Here is a 16502-nt window from a genome sequence, read left to right on the forward strand (position 1 = left end):
GGCTAGGTTTTGTCTGTTTACCCTGTTCACAAATTTTTGTTTTTTAAAATTTATTTTTTAACTATTTTTGACAGAAACATTAACAATATTTCTTCAAGGGGTTTAATTTCAGCTTAATTTAAGAAAAGAAAATCAAACATGAATGATACAAAAAATAATCTGCTCTCATCCTAAAGTTCTGCCTTTCGCTTCACTAGGAAGCCCCATGTCCTGACTGGAGTTTGGCGTTGCTTGATGGGAAAAGCTGGAGATGGAGTCAGAGACTGAGTAACCACAGGGGATGCTTATGAAGACATGGGTGGGGACAGGGTGGGAAATAATGAGGAACTCTACAGCTGAAAAGGATGGTGCCTTTTCTTAGCATTTGGTAGTAGTCCAATGAATGTGCTCAGCACTGTTCTGCATATCGGAAAGAGCACTGGACTAGTAAGGCCTGCTTTTAGGTCCTGACTGCTGCTCCTGACCTTGAGGGAGCCCCTCTACCACTGTGTGCCTGGCTCCCAGGCATCAAACTAGAATAGCCGTCTCTCCCAGCCCAGCAGTGTGGTGTGAGGACCAGGCGAGTCAAAACCCCTGGGCAGCATTTGCAAGCTGTGTTGTTGTTGCTCACACTTACAAATTTCTTCCCCCTTGAGGTTTTTGACCTACAGAGACCTCTAGACAAGGTATTTCCTCCCGTGGAGACCAGTTGAGGCAGGTGAGCAGGCAGAAGGCACCTTGGCCTGAGAAGTTCTTGGTCTCCTCCTCTCTTGACCCTCTTCTGTTGATTGGAAACATTGTGAGAAACTACATCCCTTGCATGTATTGGTAGCAGATCCTGTTGAAGTCCTAGGAGAACACAATGCTGTAAACAGACGGAGGGGAGGAATGGTGGCTGCTCCTCACAAGAGGAAGGGGTCCTGGGCACATTTGGACTTTGCCTTTGGGAGTGGCCCACAAGGCGGGCCCTTCCCTACGACGGGGAGGGGGAGTCAAGGAAAGGAACTCAGCATTTTCAGGGCTGCGTTTTCACACAGCAATCCCTAAAGCTGGGTTTGTTTCCTGAAACGATCTTGATTTCATCCAGAGGAGGAAAACGACGTTTTGGAGAGTCTGTGGTCTGGGCTGCTTTGATCCTCATTCACAGTCCAGGGAGGTGTAGCCGCATTCGCCTCCTCTGCCCTGCTTGGCAACTCACTTTTTTGGGGAATGGTGGCCGCTGGCGACTGCTGTTTTGACCAGATAGCTGGGTGGACCCTGAAGGGACCATTCTGGCCATTTCTGGCCTCAGGCTGGGCAACGGTAGAGTAGAGGATGCAGAGGCTTCTGGTTATGCCTCTGTAGTGTCAAGGTTGTGCGTGACTGATCCTTTCTGTAAAATGGCCCGTTCCATCCCTCATGTTAAAGTAATATAAACCCGAGTTCATTTGTAGTGGGGTTTGCTTGTGTTAATTTATAGATCACTTTTAGTTTTCCAGTAGTTTAAATGTTCTAAACAAGAGAGTTTATAACTAATTATGTGTTTCTGTTGTGTGTCTGCTACAAGGTAAAGCCATCTAGTTAACACAAGAGTTATTTGACCGTTCCTTTTAAAGTTGAAGCAACACCTGCTGTAGGGGAATCTCCGTTTGGCTACTGAAAGTTGTGATGGATTGAAGGCTGGTGGTGCTCCACGCCTTTGTGGGCGCTGTCTCCCACCCAAGCTCATGGGTACTGTTGAAGCCCCCACGCTACAACGTGACCCCCACCCCCAGCCTGGGGGGCCTGGCTCAAGCTAGAGAGAACTGGGAGAGCACCCATGCAGGCGGCCTCTGGTGGCTGGAGCTGGAGAGTTTAAAGTTGGGGGCTGCCGCAGCTCCCACCATGTGGACTGGCTCATTTGCAGAGTGGGAGGATGATGGACATGGGTAAGCAGAGGGGAAGGGCCACATGTGCTGCCAGACTTGGAGTCAGCGGGCCAGCTCAGCCATGTTCCTGCTGAGGTGTTTAGCTCAGCCCAGACTCCCAAGATGAATACGCCTTTCTGCCTGAGCTCACCCCCCGCTGTAGTGTCCTGGCTGTTCTCTGTGGTGTCTTAGTCAGGCTAGAAGGAGTTCCCATGACTGTCCTCACCATGATGGCATCGTCACTGCATCTCCTGGGTTGAGGACGTGGATGGTGAGGGCATGGGATGAATGCAAAACACTGTAAGGCAAGCAAAGGACATTGCAGTGGCTGGGATGTGGGCCGCCCACTTTGCATTCTGTCGTGAGAAGCCAGGAGCAGCTGTAGCCATACCCCTCCCGAAAGGGAAGAAGGAGAGAAGCAGAGCTTGGGTTAGAGACTGTTCTAGAGGCTGGGGCAAGTTGGGGTCCAGCTTCCAGGTGGCCAGCTCTGAACAAGGGAAGCAGGAGCAGGCACCAGGCCAGGCCTGACAGCCTTGTGTTTGGGTGGAAGAAGAAAGGGAAGAGAAATCACCATCTTAGGCAATGAATAAGGCACACCCAGCCTGCTTTGGGGTTTAGAGCCTCCCGCACCCCGCCCCCACCATAGAGGAGCCAGACTGGGTTCATGCTCCACAGTCTTCCAGCTGCGTCTCCTGGAACCAACCTTTGAGTAACAACCCCAGGTGAGTGATGATACCCCCGTTATTGTGGACCCACACTCAGAGATAAGCCCAACCCACAGGTCACAGGAAGTCCGTGTCCTTATCTCTCCAGTTCTTGGCCCTCTTGGAGCAGCATGTCTCCTTTGATGAGGGAGTTGAAACACTGGATGCTTTCCTCGGTCCTTTCATACACTTATTTAGAAATTTATGTGGCACTGCTGGAAGGCCTTCCTGGACAACAGACGGGCAAACTTTCAGTTAATTGTGTGAGGGCTTCAAGTGGTTTCAAGTGACAGTGGAGTAAGAAATGAGACTTGTCAAAGGCCTTGCCTGTTGTAGGGGAGAGAGCCGCGCTGCCCCTGGTGCACGCTGACTGCAGTCCTAACCAGGCAGCTCTGACAGCAGACCGTGTGCAGTGTCCCTGTCGTCTTTGTCTGTGGTATTAGGAAATTGATGTGGTAATGAAATGATGAATGAGGCCTGGTGTGCGGGAGTGAGAGGGGTCATGTGTGGGAACACTGGGTTGATTTATCTCAAGAAAAAGCGCCAGAATCCCTGGCTGCAGCACGCAGGGGTGCCCCTGCCTAGAAAGGACAGAGTAGCAAGCCAGCCCCTCACCCAAGGGAAGGCTTCAGAAGAGGTTTGGCCCCCACCATTGTGGCCCGCAGGCTGTCCACCATTTATCTTTGTTACACGTTGTGATGTAGCTCTAGACCAACCCTCCCATCATCTTTGTGTCCCTAAGGGGCCTGCTCCATAATAGAGCTCAGTTTGTTATGCTCCATAGTAGACCTTCACCTGTTTGTTAAAGCAGGGGTCCGCAGTCCCCGGGCTGCAGACCAGCACTGGCCTGTGGCCTGTTAGGAAGTGGGCTGAGTTGCAGGCGTTACTGCCTGAGCGCCACCTCTTGTCAGTCAGCGGTGGCATTAGATTCTCATAGGAGCCAAACCCTGTTGTGAACTGCACATGCAAGGGATCTGGGTTGTGTGCTCCTTATGAGAATCTAATGCCTGATGATTTGAGGTAGAAGTTTGGTCCTGAAACCACTTCCCTTGACCAGCTCCTCAAAATTGGCTTCCACAAAGCCAGTCCCTGGTGCCAAAAAGGTTGGAGACCCCCATGTTAAAGAGATTGCCAGTTTACAGAGAAGAAACAGCATGAGGTGCAGAAGCAAGAAACTGGAGGTGCTGAGGAAAGAGTGGCTGAAGTGTGTGGTGTGGGAGGCAGCCAGCAGACCTCCGCCAGCCCCAGGCTGCTCCTGTCACCTTCCAGACATCGTGCTTGTGATTATTGACACATCTCCCTCATCTCCCAGATTGTGAGCACCCGTTTTGCTCAGCACAAACATTTTAAAGCACTTTTTTCAGGGCAACTTATTTTCAAACTGCTTCTTACAGAAAATCCCCTGAAGGTTCATGGTGTGTGGGTGAACCACAAGGAGCTGAGCTGCAGTTCTAAACTGGGCTGTCTCAGAGACCTCCAGGAGGAGCTGGGAACCAAGAAGGACATCAGAGAAGTGAGGGACTTGCCTGCCTTGTTATCTGAGGAAGGACAGTCCCGGACAGGGTGGCTGATGCAAAGGCCACACCAGATAAAGTCTAAACAGTAAAGAGGCCAGGGCAGGCGTAGGATGGAGACACTGCTAGGAGGTTCACGGGCCCCATCATTGCTGTTGGACACAGACTCTGAGGACTGTGGGAGGGACGCTGGTCAAATTCCCAGGATATGGGAACTGGGGTACTGAGGGAGTTGAAGCTGTACTTATGGGGAAGATAGAGCTGATAGAATTGTTGATGGATTGGACGTGGCACGTGAAAGAAGGAGGAGGCCTGGATTTGATTTCTTGCCTGGAGCAAGTGGAGGGACAGAACTCCGTCTACTGAGATGGGAAACCTTGAGGGGCTGGTGAGGTGGAAGAGGAAGGCTTGAATGGTCTGGGCTTGTTCTGCTCCTGGAGCATCCTCCTCTGCCCTCTTGTTTACAGGGATATCCATGTTCCTATCCAAGGTATCTCAGTCAGTTCAGGCTGCCATAACAAAACTGAGACTGGTAAACAACAGAAATGTATTTCTTAGACCTATGGATGTTGGGAAGGCACTGGCATTTAGGGTCAGCTGAGGGCCTTCTTGCTGTGTCCTCACATGACAAAAGGTGAAGGGCGAAAAGGGCCTACCTGGTTCCCTCCAGCCCTTTCATTCAGCACTAACCCCACCCATGAGGCCAGAGCCCTCAGGGTCTAATCACCTCCCAAAGGCCCCACTTCTTAATACTGTCACATTGATGGCTACATTTCAACATAGGAATTCTGGGGGATACGTTCAGACTGTAGCACAGTGACTGACTCCCTCCATCGGAGTCTGGGATGTGCATTTGTATTCTGGTTCAGGCCCTGTATTATAATAGTCAACATATTTATTAAACTAATGAGGCATGTCAGTTAAGTAAATGAAGTTAACTCATTGCCATTGCTATCTGTCCATCTTCACTGGCAGACAGTAAGGCTTGGGAAATGGGAAGCTAGAGAACATCTCCCAGTGAGCACAAGCTCGGGGGCCCTGAGTCAGGTCATTTTTGTCTGCAGGTGAGAAGGGATGCGCATTGCCAGCATGTTACTTCTCTTCCTGTGCTTGATTTAATTTTTTTTTTTTTTGAGATGGAGTCTCGCTGTGTTGCCCAGACTGGAGTGCAGTGGCATGATCACTGCAACCTCCGCCTCCTGGGTTCAAGTGATTCTTCTGCCTTAGCCTTCCTAGTAGCTGGGACTACAGGCATGTGCCAGCATGCCCGGCTAAGTTTTTGTATTTTTAGTAGAAGCGGGATTTCACTGTGTTGGCCAAGATGGTCTTGATCTCTTGACCTTGTGATCTGCCCGCCTCGGCCTCCCGAAGTGCTGAGATTACCCGGCCCCTGTGCTTGATTTTCTAAAGCACATTTAGAAAACGTGTATTTTTTGGGCTTTCCTGTATTTAAGCCCTAGCAGCACTGGATGGATGTTTTGCGGCATGCTTGTGTGTTACGTGTCCTTCGAGTCAGAGCTTTCCTCACAGTGACCCTCTCCTGCCCTGTGCAGGTACAGGGAGGTGGGAGAGGGCTGGGCCCCAGCTCTGAGGGGAGGAGGAAGCAGACCTCTCCAGTATAAGAGGACTGTGATGCGGCCCCTTGAGAACATGGATGTTCTATCGTGGAGGGACAGAGCACCTGCCTCACTTCCCTAGGAGTCCAGGGTCTGCTCACACTCTGAGTGGGGGACTGTGAATTCCTTCCAACAGTGGTGGTAACTTCACTGGACAGGTGAGGAAACTGATGCACAGAGATGGGACCCTGTGGAAGGTCACACGCCTCATGGTGCCTCACTAGATCTGATGCCACTGCCTGGGCTCCCCTCCCCCGTGCCACCAAGCCGTATTGCCTCAAGAACAGGTCTGCGCTCTCATGTTCCTTTCCAATAGCAGCCTTTGAGCCTAAGTTTTGGTGATTATAAACTGCACCGCAAGCGAAGTACCGTGGACCTCGTTGAAAAGTTCGGGTTGGAGGAACTGGAGAAAGTAGGAAAATTGGGTAAAATTCAAATAGACTTAGCTATAGAGAAAGGGCTTCCAGGCTCACAGATGGCCCCAGTACAAGCGCTGTGGGGGCCAACCTCAGGGGAGGTTAGGAAAAGCCAAGGCGAGAACCTCGCATGGCCGACAGCCCACGCACCGAGCTCTGTGCAGATGTTTTCTGTGTTTCTTCACATATGTGCTTGCTCCTCAGTGTGTCCCGGTGAGACCAGTGTTATTTCCGTTATACAGAAACTGAGGCTGAGAGAAGCTCGGCGGCTCTTGCACCTATCGGGGAGGAGGGATCTGAAGTGGGATTAGCTGAGCAAGTGGTTGGATTCCTGAGGCCCCACTCTGGGCCTCACAGGTTGATCCAAGGGTTTAGTTTGCGGAAGGGCAGGTGTCGACACCTGTCTTCATCCATTTTCTGCTACTCTAACAACATACCACAGCCTGGGTAGTTTGTAAAGAAAAGCAACTTATTTCTTACAGTCTGGAGGCTGGGAAGTCCAGGAGCATGGTGCCAGCATCTGGTGAGGGTCTTCCCATGGTGGAAGAGTGGAAGGTAGAAGCCAGCACGAGAGATAGGGAGAGGAGATTGGGCTCAACTCCCGGTTTATGGGGAACCCACTCCGCTCACTCCTACAGAGAAACAGCATTAATCCATTCATGAGGACAGAGTCCTCAGGGCCTAATCACCTCTTAAAGGCCCCACCTCCCACTGCTGTTACAATGACAAGTTTTCAACACAGGAACTTTAGGAGAACACATTCAAACTATATCAAGAGCCTTCTGTGGACCAGGGTGCTGGGGGCGTGGTGGGCTGGGAGCCAGAGCTCAGGAGAGGCATGAGGAAGATCTTCCTGAGACCCCTCCCAGGTACCCTCCACTCTTGTCCTTGTTCCTGCAGCATCTGGCCTTTCCATCCTAGTTAATACCTGGGCCTTTGAGGCAGCATTTTTTTTTTTTTTTTGTATTTTATGCTAGAGAAGCATATTTTACTTTGTTTAAAAGGTTAAGATCTTCCTAAGCAGTTGGCTTTTGTTTGAAAGAAAAAAAAAGGAAGACCTGCTTGCTTCCACTATTCCCTGGCACCGTAGGATGGGGAAGGACACGCAGGGCTGGAGGAGTCTCCATAGTGGGAAAATTAGAATCAAGGACCCCAGCTGCTGTATCCTACGCCTCACTCCTCCTGCATCACCTCCCAGACTCAGTCCTTTTGCTTTTATGACCCATGCCCATGCCACAACCCCTTCCCACTTGACATCAGATGGCAGTTTTGTTTTTGTGTGTTTTTCTCACTCCGTGTTCACACACTCCTCTTCTCATACCCATTTTATCATTTGCTTTGCATTAAAAGTAGATTCATAGCACTTAACGTTCTCATTTGTTATGTAGAGGCATTCATTTATTCACTCACTCACTTCAAATATAAATCAGAGGAAGTTTCTGTTGCCATTGGCTATTGCTGTGGAATACTTGGAAGCAGGCCTTCCTGGTCCTTGCTGTGTGCAGCATGTACCTTGGCTGGTGACGGACCTGAGTGGATGCTTGGGAGCAGAATGTGAGCTGTTGTGGCAGTGGGTGTGCCAAGCCCACACACAGGCTGGTGCTGCCTCGTCTTTGGAGTGGAGCCTCCAGTTTGCTGGTCACCTTGGGCTTGGCCATCCTGGAGTTACTACTCCTGTTCTCTCTGTTGGCCTTGCCCTGTCCCTGCTGCCCACGCCTGTCACCGCAGTCATTCTGGCTCTGGCCCATTCAGTTTGTGTCGTCAGTGGCTGCACTTTACTTACCCTGTGCCCACCCCCATGTTTGTGCCCATGTCATAGAAAGTCCTCCTAGATGCCCATTCTGTTATTTGCTGGGCTTCAAGAATTGGTGGCCCTGAAGTCCCCAAGGGTCTCAGGACCCCTGTTAGGTGTAAACAAGGTCTGAGTAGAGCCCGGGGTAGACTCAGTTTCCATCTGGCTCTAGGGGACCTGTGGAAACAGAGGCTGGTCTGGGACACTGTGGTTGAGATTGGGTCACATTTTCTCTCTAGGTTGGATTAGCAGCTCTAGTAGAGCCACTTCAGTGAACCCATTGTGTTGACATTAAAGCCATCTCACACCATAGAGTGTCCAGAGTGGTGAGGTCCAAGGCTGGCCTAGGGAACATTGGGAGTGGTGGAGGCCCAGGGAATGTGTTCCGGGTGTCCTGAGCCCCACCTGGAGTTGGGGTGGGGGTGGTATTGTGGAATCTGTATTTGGTCTTCCTCCCTCTTTTCCTGAGGTATTCTTAGAATCTCTGGAGTGATAGGAGTGTCTTTGTATGCTAGTGAGATGACTGGTGGCTGGGGGCTCTTAGATTGCTCTAGGATTTGGCTGGTTGCCAGGGTAACCAATCCCATGATGAGAGGGCTGGAATTTACAGTCTTCTACCCTCCCACCTCTGGGGAGGGGAGAGAGGCTGAAGGTTGAGCCGGTAGATCAGTGGCCAGTGATTTCGTCAATTATGTCTATAATGAAGCTTTCATTAAAGACCCCAAAGGAGGCCAGGTGTTAGGGCTCACACCTGTAATCCCACCACTCTGGGAGGTCAAGGTGGGATGATTGCTTGAGGTCAGGAGTTTGAGACCAGCCTGGACAACATAGTGAGACCCCATCTGTAATTTTAAAAAAGTAATTATTATCCAGATGTGGTGGCACACACGTGTAGTCCCAGCTACTCAGGAGGCTGAGATGGGCGGATGGCTTGAGCCCAGGAGTTCGAGGCTACAATAAGCCTTACATCATTGCACTCCAGCCTAGGAGACAGAGCAAGACCCTGTTTCTAAAAGCTGGGGGAAGAAAAAAGTACAAAACCCCAAAACTCCAAAGGACTGAGTTCTGGGAGCTTTTGGATAGCTGAGCATGCAGAGGTTCCTGGGGAGTGGCACACAGGGCAGGCAGGGCAGCCCCATGCCCTTCCCACATGCCTTGCCCTATGCACCTCTTCCGGCTGGAGGTTCGTCCGCATCCTTTACAGTATCCTTCCTGTGTGTCTGCAGGAAGGTGATATTTGTCTCTCTGAGGTTTTTTTTTTTTTTTTTTTTTTTTGAGGCGGAGTCTCGCTCTGTCGCCCAGGCTGGAGTGCAGTGGCCGGATCTCAGCTCACTGCAAGCTCCGCCTCCCGGGTTTACGCCATTCTCCTGCCTCAGCCTCCCGAGTAGCTGGGACTACAGGCGCCCGCCACCTCGCCCGGCTAGTTTTTGTATTTTTAGTAGAGACGGGTTTCACTGTATTAGCCAGGAGGGTCTCGATCTCCTGACCTCGTGATCCGCCCGTCTCGGCCTCCCAAAGTGCTGGGATTACAGGCTTGAGCCACCGCGCCCGGCCTGAGGTTATTATTAATAGTAACTTTCAGTGCCAGTGAATGGTGTGACACCTCACTGGTCTATGATTTTAGCTGTCCTGGATTTGGGGTTTCTGAGAGTAAGTCTTTCCTCTTTCTGCCCCTGTAAAGTAGCCTCTTTTTTAGGGGCTGCTGACTCATGGTCAGCTTCATGCCAGCCTTTCATTTTACCTTCTCTCGTGCTGCCTGTGTTTGGAGAGTAGAGGCACAGCGAAGCTTCTCAGCCCATTTGCTGCTGCAGTGACCGCAGTAGGCTGTGGTGGGTAGGACAGGGGTGGGGTAGGACAGGGTCCGGTGGGTAGGGCAGGGAGAGGGGCCCCATTGCACCTGGGCTTTTTCTTTGGGTTGATGACGAGAGTTCATCCTTCATCTCCATGCGACTTAAAAAAAAATCACTCTGTCTGAGCTCTGTGACCTCATCTGTGCAACTCCTTTTAAAAATTATTCTTAGAAGAACCCCAATGAATAAGCAAAAGTGGAGCTCTGATGTGTTAATTCTCGCCCCTCAACTCCAGTTCAAGGGAGCCCGAGAGGTTCCTGAGGCGGAGGGCCTGCAGTCCTCCCTCTAGGCCTCTGGCAAACCTTTCCCAGGACTGCTGCTGAAGGCCTTGCCACTTCACTGGTCCTGTGTGAATCCTAACACCCCTCCCGTCCTGCCAGTGCCCTCTCCACCACCCCTTTCCTGCCCCCCCATGGCTGGAATGGACATCATGGGAAGTGGAATAGAACCTCAGGGTTTGCTGTCCACTTGATGGCCCGCTGCCTCTTTTTGGAGGGGTCACGTGACTGCACAGCATGAGGAATGGGAGCTGCTGACTTCTTGGGTTATTGCTTTTTTTCTCTTGACACCAAGAAAAAATTCCAACCCCCTAGGCAGCTCCCACACAGTCTGTCTCCTCTTCTACTTAAGTGCAGTTTTTCTCCTCATGAGCTCTGGTCTTCAAATGGAGCTGGGAGGCAAAACAAGGACCTTGGGAATAGAAGAATCCTTGGTGAATTACCTTATATTAATGAGACAAGAGAAATCACGTTCAGCTGAGCAAATTAGCTTTGCGTTCTGGGCCTTGATGACTTAAATTGCAGATTCTAATTAAATGTCCCCAAATAATTACGAAGTGCTTCTAAGGTCTTTTTGACCTAAAAGTTTCTGTGACCTGTGAACTCTCTCAAGTGTAAAATTAGTCCTGTAGATGTACCCCAAGAAGCATTTCTATCTCCAGAAACCTCACCACACCTAAGATTTAAACCACCCTCCTAAGGGCAGAGCAGGCAGGTGGGGTGGGCAGGGACCCTGCGGGGAAAGGTGGAAAGGGGTGGGCATGGGTGAGTTTTGGAGCTTCCCCAGGGCTGGCAGGATGTTGGGGTACAGGTGTGTCCCTCTATTAGGTGGCCTGTCTCCAGTGTCGCAACTGAAGGGGGTGACGGACAGCTTCACTAACTTAGGTGGCCTGTCTCCAGTGTCGCAACTGAAGGGGGTGACGGACAGCTTCACTAACAGGCTGAGCTGGGCGGCAAGGCAGGCAATGGAATGCTGGAGACACACGGGGCAAAGGTTCAGAAGAGAGGAGCCCTTTCTTGTCGCTGAAATCATGCCTAGGGTGCTGCCCTGCCTCTGGCCAGCAGGGGGTGCAATCTTCAGTGACACAAGAGGATGGCCGTTAGAGGAGGAAGACAGTTCCCCATGATCACACCCCGAACATGGCTGTCGTCTTGATGCAGCCTCCTGCTGGCTGTCCCCTTTGTACAGTATCTCTTTAAATGGCTGCAAACAGACCAAAGGTGGGCTATTTCTTTAAAAACACGTGATGCAGAACTGACGTGTTTTTTTTTTTTTTTGCTATGCTGTCTTGTATACACTTTGTATTGGGGTATAAAAATCACCTGTGTAGAGCTCAGTGAATTTCACACAGTAAAGTCTGTAAGTCACACCCAGATCATTTCCAGAGCCCCAGAAGCCCTCTCACCCTCCCCAGTCAGTACCCGCCCCTTCAGGATACCACTCTCCATACTCCAAACGCCACAGATTCGTTTGGCCTGTACTTGAACTTCATATGAATGGATTTGCCTAGAACGGTCTTAACTTTTCCCCTTGACGTTGTTTCTGAGACTCATCCCATTGTTTCATCTGTTCTGTTGACGAACATTTAGGTTGTCTCTAGTATCTTACTACTGTGAACATTGCTGCTCCAAACTTTCTCTACAGGCTTTTGGTGAGCATAAGTGTGCGTTTCTGTTCGCAGCTCCCCCTCTGAGTTGTATGCCAGGTCACAGGGTAGGTGTATGTTCAACTTAAGTAGAGACGGCCAGTTTTCCAGCATGGGTGACTACTTACGCTGTACCAGTAGAGTGTCACTTCCAGTTACCCCACATCCTCATCAACACTTGGTATTGTTGGTCTGTGTCATTTTTGCTGTTCTAGTGCTTGTGCATGGTTTCAGTTTCCATTTCTCTGATGACTAATGGGGTTGAATAACTTTTTATGTGTCTATTGGCTATATTGTGATCATTTTGATAGCCAGATAATAGTGTGTCTTATGGATGTTCCGGAACATTCTTTTCTTATCCGTAGCTGAACATTTGGATTGCTTTATTATTATAAGTAATGCTACAATAAGCATTTTTACCCAGTAGTCTTTTCCGTGTTCTGGACTATTGGCAAGAGTTTTGTTATCATTTACACATTTTGATCATTAATGCCAGATGGCTTTCTGAATGTTTGAATTACTCTAAGATGGATTAACAATGTGGGAGAGTCCTAGACAGCTTCCCCCATGTTCTCCAGCAATGTGTATTCTCATTAAAGAACAAACAAAACTCTTTAGGAGGACTAATTTAGGTGAAGGAAAGCATATTTAGCATTGTGTTACTTAATGAGTTTGGTCACTTTTTCAAAGTGTTTACCAATGTGTTCCTCATTTATGAATTCCTACCTTTTGCCACTTGCATTTTGGTGAGTTTTTTGTTAATATGTACAAGCATTACTGTAAAAAGCAAATACTAGTATGGTAAGCACTTTCCTGTTTACCAGTCACATTGTGTATTGCTTCACTTGTGTGCCTTTGACGTTCACCAGCAAATCTTCCCCTTGGCGATTTTTATTGTGGCTCCCCTACCAGGACATTGCCCTGTCTGCGGAGATGCCCAGGCTGAAGGTCCCTGGGCACCCCTAATGGGAGGGATAGGAGCACAGCCTGCAAGAGAAACTGAGTCGGCCCTGGGCTAAGCACTCTGCTCCTGCTGTCATCTGATTCCCCGACCCTGGTGCTTTGAGAGGGATGGCTCATGAGCTGAGCCCTGAGGCCTGCCTAACAGCCCCTGTGGTGCTGAGACTGGGTGGGGTCTGGGGGCCCAGCAGCAGCACCATTGTGGGAGCCTAGTGGAGTTTGCAGAGCCCTCTGCTGTTCATGCACATTTGATTTTCACTGCAGCCCCATGAGATGGGTGCAGCCCATCCATCCCGAAGGGCAGGGCCTTAGAGGGCCCTGCTACTTCTCCCAGGGCCTGTAGTTTGTGAGTGGGGAAACTGGTCTCAGATTCTCATCTCCTCATTTCCCTAAACCACACCCAGCTGCCCACTTGGCTCTTTAGGACAGGCCCAGACTCCCCCAACAGATCAGCCCTGCAGGGGAGAAGAAGATGTGCTTTCTCTTTCTCATTTATTTTGGGTTTGAGCAAAACTTGGGGTGTGGAGCTCAAACAAACATAGATTAGCCCTTGGCCTCTCCACGTTCCCAGGCATTGCAGTCTGAGGAACTTCATGTTTGAGCAGCTTGTTAAGTTTTCGCTTTCTTATTTTTAGATGACGGATTTGGACGTGCCTCTATGAAGAAATGCCACATGGTCCGAGAGCAAACATGTCCAGTAAGTTGTTTGGTGAATTAACCCAAGGACAGGAGCCCAGGTCCTTCAGGCACAGGGTGTGGACACTCTTTGAGAAGACAGGGCTGTCTCTGGAAATAGGAAGACCCCTGAGACAGTGTTTAAACCAGGCTTATTGCTCAGTCTAATTATCTTAACTTCTAAAGGTTGGTTCTTTCTAGAGACAGCAGGAGTTGTAGCACATAGGGTTGGAAAAACCTGAAACTCCCTTCTTGCTGCTTAACCTAGTTCTGAGAGCAGAGTGTGAGCTCTGGAGCTCGGAGCCATGTGAAGCATCTGACTCAGCCTGTGGCAGTGTTTTACCCAGAACCCTCCCCTTCCATAGCACAGCACCCTCCACTTCGCTTAGGCCTAGATTACGTGCTTTGCGGGAAGAAAAGCCTGAGACCCAGACACGTGAAGTTTATGCAGCTCCGGGAAGAAAGCCAGCAGGTTAGAGTTGTGAGCTTTGTCCCGCTAGTGTTCTGCCATCTGTATGTCGCGCGCGGGCAGCAGACTCTTCCGCAGCCCTTACCCTTCTCACAGAGGCTACGTTGAATTGATTTAAATTTTTAAAGGTTCTATGAGACTTGCCAACAGAAGAGCATAATAAAGAGAACAAGAAAATCTCAAAAGCCGTAGTTGATGATTATATGAAAACCATCATTCACTGTGGCATATCTCCATTGAAGAGGACGGGACATCCTCAAGGGATCCCATGGACACCCGGTGTTGGGGAGTGGGGAGGAAGAAGTGACCAGAAGGGGCGGGGAGCAGTGGACAGGCCGCCCCGGTTCCTCACATGCTGGGGAACCCTGTCCCTGCACCTTGCCCACGTTAGGTCACGTTCTTTCTAAATGAGAGCATGGTTTCTGTCGTCACCATCCCCATGATTTCTTACCAGTGCTCCTTTTCTCAGGGCTACTGCCACTTTAGCGGACTAGGGCTCGGTGCCAAGGCTTCCCGGGTAATCAGGCGTGGTCTGATCCAGGATCAAGAAGCACGTTATCACCAATGACATCATGACAGCAAGAGAGCACAGCCCTCGCCATGGCGTCAGGGCCCGTGCAGTGCAGCGGGCTTCCACCATCGACGTGGCGGCCGACATGCTGGGCCTCTCTCTGGCAGGTGAGCCTCACAGGGCCTGCACCAGGCTCCAGGTATGAGCTCACAGCGCGTGGGCTCCACACGGTGGCAGTGCTGGGAGGGACCCGATGAGTCCCCATGACTACCCTAGACTACAGGGTACCCTGGTTGGCATCCTTTTGGTTGAACCAGGAAATAGGGAAGGGGGGCATCAGCCCTCTTCCTGTGAACCGCTTCTGCTGGAGCCTGACTACATTAGTTTTCCAGTGTGGTGGGGGGGCACCAGCAGGGTAGTGTGGGAATGTCCAAGTGTCTGGCTGGCCCATGCCCAGGCCATGGTAAAAGCCCTCCCTGTTGTGGATGTGCAGATCCGAGGAGAAGCAGGGGTTTGGCTGTGGGGTCAGGGACTTCTTAGCAATCTCAAAAACACAGTATTTTTAAAATAAAGAAATTGTCTTGCATGGCAGTTGTTGTTGTTGTTGTTGGGGGAAAGTAGAGGGTTATTTGTCCTTTTAATCTGAAAACAGGGAAAAGTTTATTAAGGGTGATTTCTCTGTCGTTTCTTTTCTATTCAGGAAATATACAGGACCCGGATGAGCCCATTTTAGAATTTAGCTTAGGTAGGTATCTTTCATTATTTTTTGTCTTAAAAAATATTTTACTTAAAAGTGAAAACAAAAACACTACCACCAGTGCATGGGCTTGTCTCAGAGAGCTTGCTGCTGCCGCCACCACTGCTGCAGTGTTTCTGAGAAGACGGGGCCCTCACAGCTGTGAACTTCTGTGGATGGGAAGGCACCTCGGAGGCTCCGTGCCCACAGGCTCCTGGCTGCTCAGCATGGGGCTCGCTCCCATGGGGGTATGCTCTCCACAGGTGGCTGGGGACAGGGAGGTGAGCCCACCTACAGCTGCCAGCAGAGCCCTCCCCACCCCCACCCCAATGGGAGAAAGGGAAGGAGGGGTTGGGAAAACCGGGCGTAGAGTTCAGCTTTGTTGCCCCCGGCTGCAAGGCCTTGTGTTGGCTGAGTTTCGCTCTCTAGCCCTCAGTTCCCTGTTGTATAAAAGGCATCATTGGCACCTGCGTGCTCTCTTTCTCAGGGTCAGATAAGAATATATTAAAAAGTGGATCAGAATGTGCTGAGTCTGGGGTCAGCGATACGTGGCATCACTGTGCTTACCCAGAGGCCTGAGACACCTCTCCATCAGAGCCCAATGCTACCCAGCACTCCTCTCCCCTTTTCCCATTCCTTGGTCAACATTAGTTGGTGGCCTGGCACCAATGTCCAAGAGGTGGTGTGACATAAAAGAGGTACCTCCTGGGGAGTCAGATGACCTGGATTCCAGCCCTGACCATGCCAGGCTAACCACATGGCCTTGAGCCTGCCACTTGACCTTGCTGGAACAGTTTCCTCCTGTGCTATATGAGGATTCTACTGCTTGTTTGAGAGACAAAGAAGATCAAGGTGGTTAAGCACCCCCCAGGCCCAAAAGACTTGGACAAATTGCAAAACCCATAAAAGTGTAAGTACACTACTGGCCGGGTACAGTAGCTCACATCTGTAATCCTAGCACTTTGAGAGTCTAAGCCAGGAGGATTGCTTGAGGCCAGGAGTTTGAGATCAGCCTGGGCAACATAGCAAGACCCTGTTTCTAAAGAGGAAAAAAAAAAAAAAAACTTACCTGGCTGTGGTGGCACACACCTGTATTCCCAGCTACTGAGGAGGCTGAGGTGGAAGGAGCCCTTGAGCCTAGGAGTTTGAGACTGCAGCGAGTTATGATTGGGCCACAGAGGGATACCCTGTCTCTAAAAAATAATAATGGAAAAGAAACAAAAAATAGAATTTGGAAGAAACTGAGACATTGCAGAAAGTTTCAAAGAAATTATAATTTATATTGGCCAGGTGTGGTGGCTCACTCCTGTAATCCCAGCAGTTTGGGAGGCCAAGGTGGGCGGATCACCTGAGGTCAGGAGTTCAAGACCAGCCTGGCCAATATGGTGAAACCCTGTGTCTACAAAAATACAAAAATTAGCCAGGCATGATGGCAGGTGCCTGTAATCCCAGCTACTCAGGAGGCTTAGG

At 50.3% G+C, this 16502-nt stretch overlaps 1 protein-coding gene across 16 annotated transcripts in view; it reads left to right on the plus strand.

Moving 5' to 3' along the window:
- The window catches only part of INPP4A (inositol polyphosphate-4-phosphatase type I A), a 153855-nt gene that overhangs the window by 64115 nt on the left and 73238 nt on the right, over positions 1 to 16502 (plus strand). For 14 of the 16 annotated variants that reach the window (XM_033238947.1, XM_033238941.1, XM_033238940.1 and 11 more), the window contains 3 exons: positions 13277 to 13338; positions 14255 to 14463; positions 14997 to 15041. In XM_033238947.1, the coding sequence (XP_033094838.1) occupies positions 14358 to 14463; positions 14997 to 15041 (151 nt within the window). In that variant the 5' untranslated portion in view covers positions 13277 to 13338; positions 14255 to 14357. Of the gene's footprint in view, positions 1 to 2565; positions 2588 to 13276; positions 13339 to 14254; positions 14464 to 14996; positions 15042 to 15132; positions 15943 to 16502 lie in introns of those variants that run through there. The other 2 variants (XM_033238943.1, XM_033238957.1) reach the window with 2 other exon arrangements.

Source organism: Trachypithecus francoisi, unplaced genomic scaffold (genome assembly GCF_009764315.1).
Source record: "Trachypithecus francoisi isolate TF-2019V2 unplaced genomic scaffold, Tfra_2.0 Lachesis_group17, whole genome shotgun sequence".
Lineage (NCBI taxonomy): Eukaryota > Metazoa > Chordata > Mammalia > Primates > Cercopithecidae > Trachypithecus > Trachypithecus francoisi.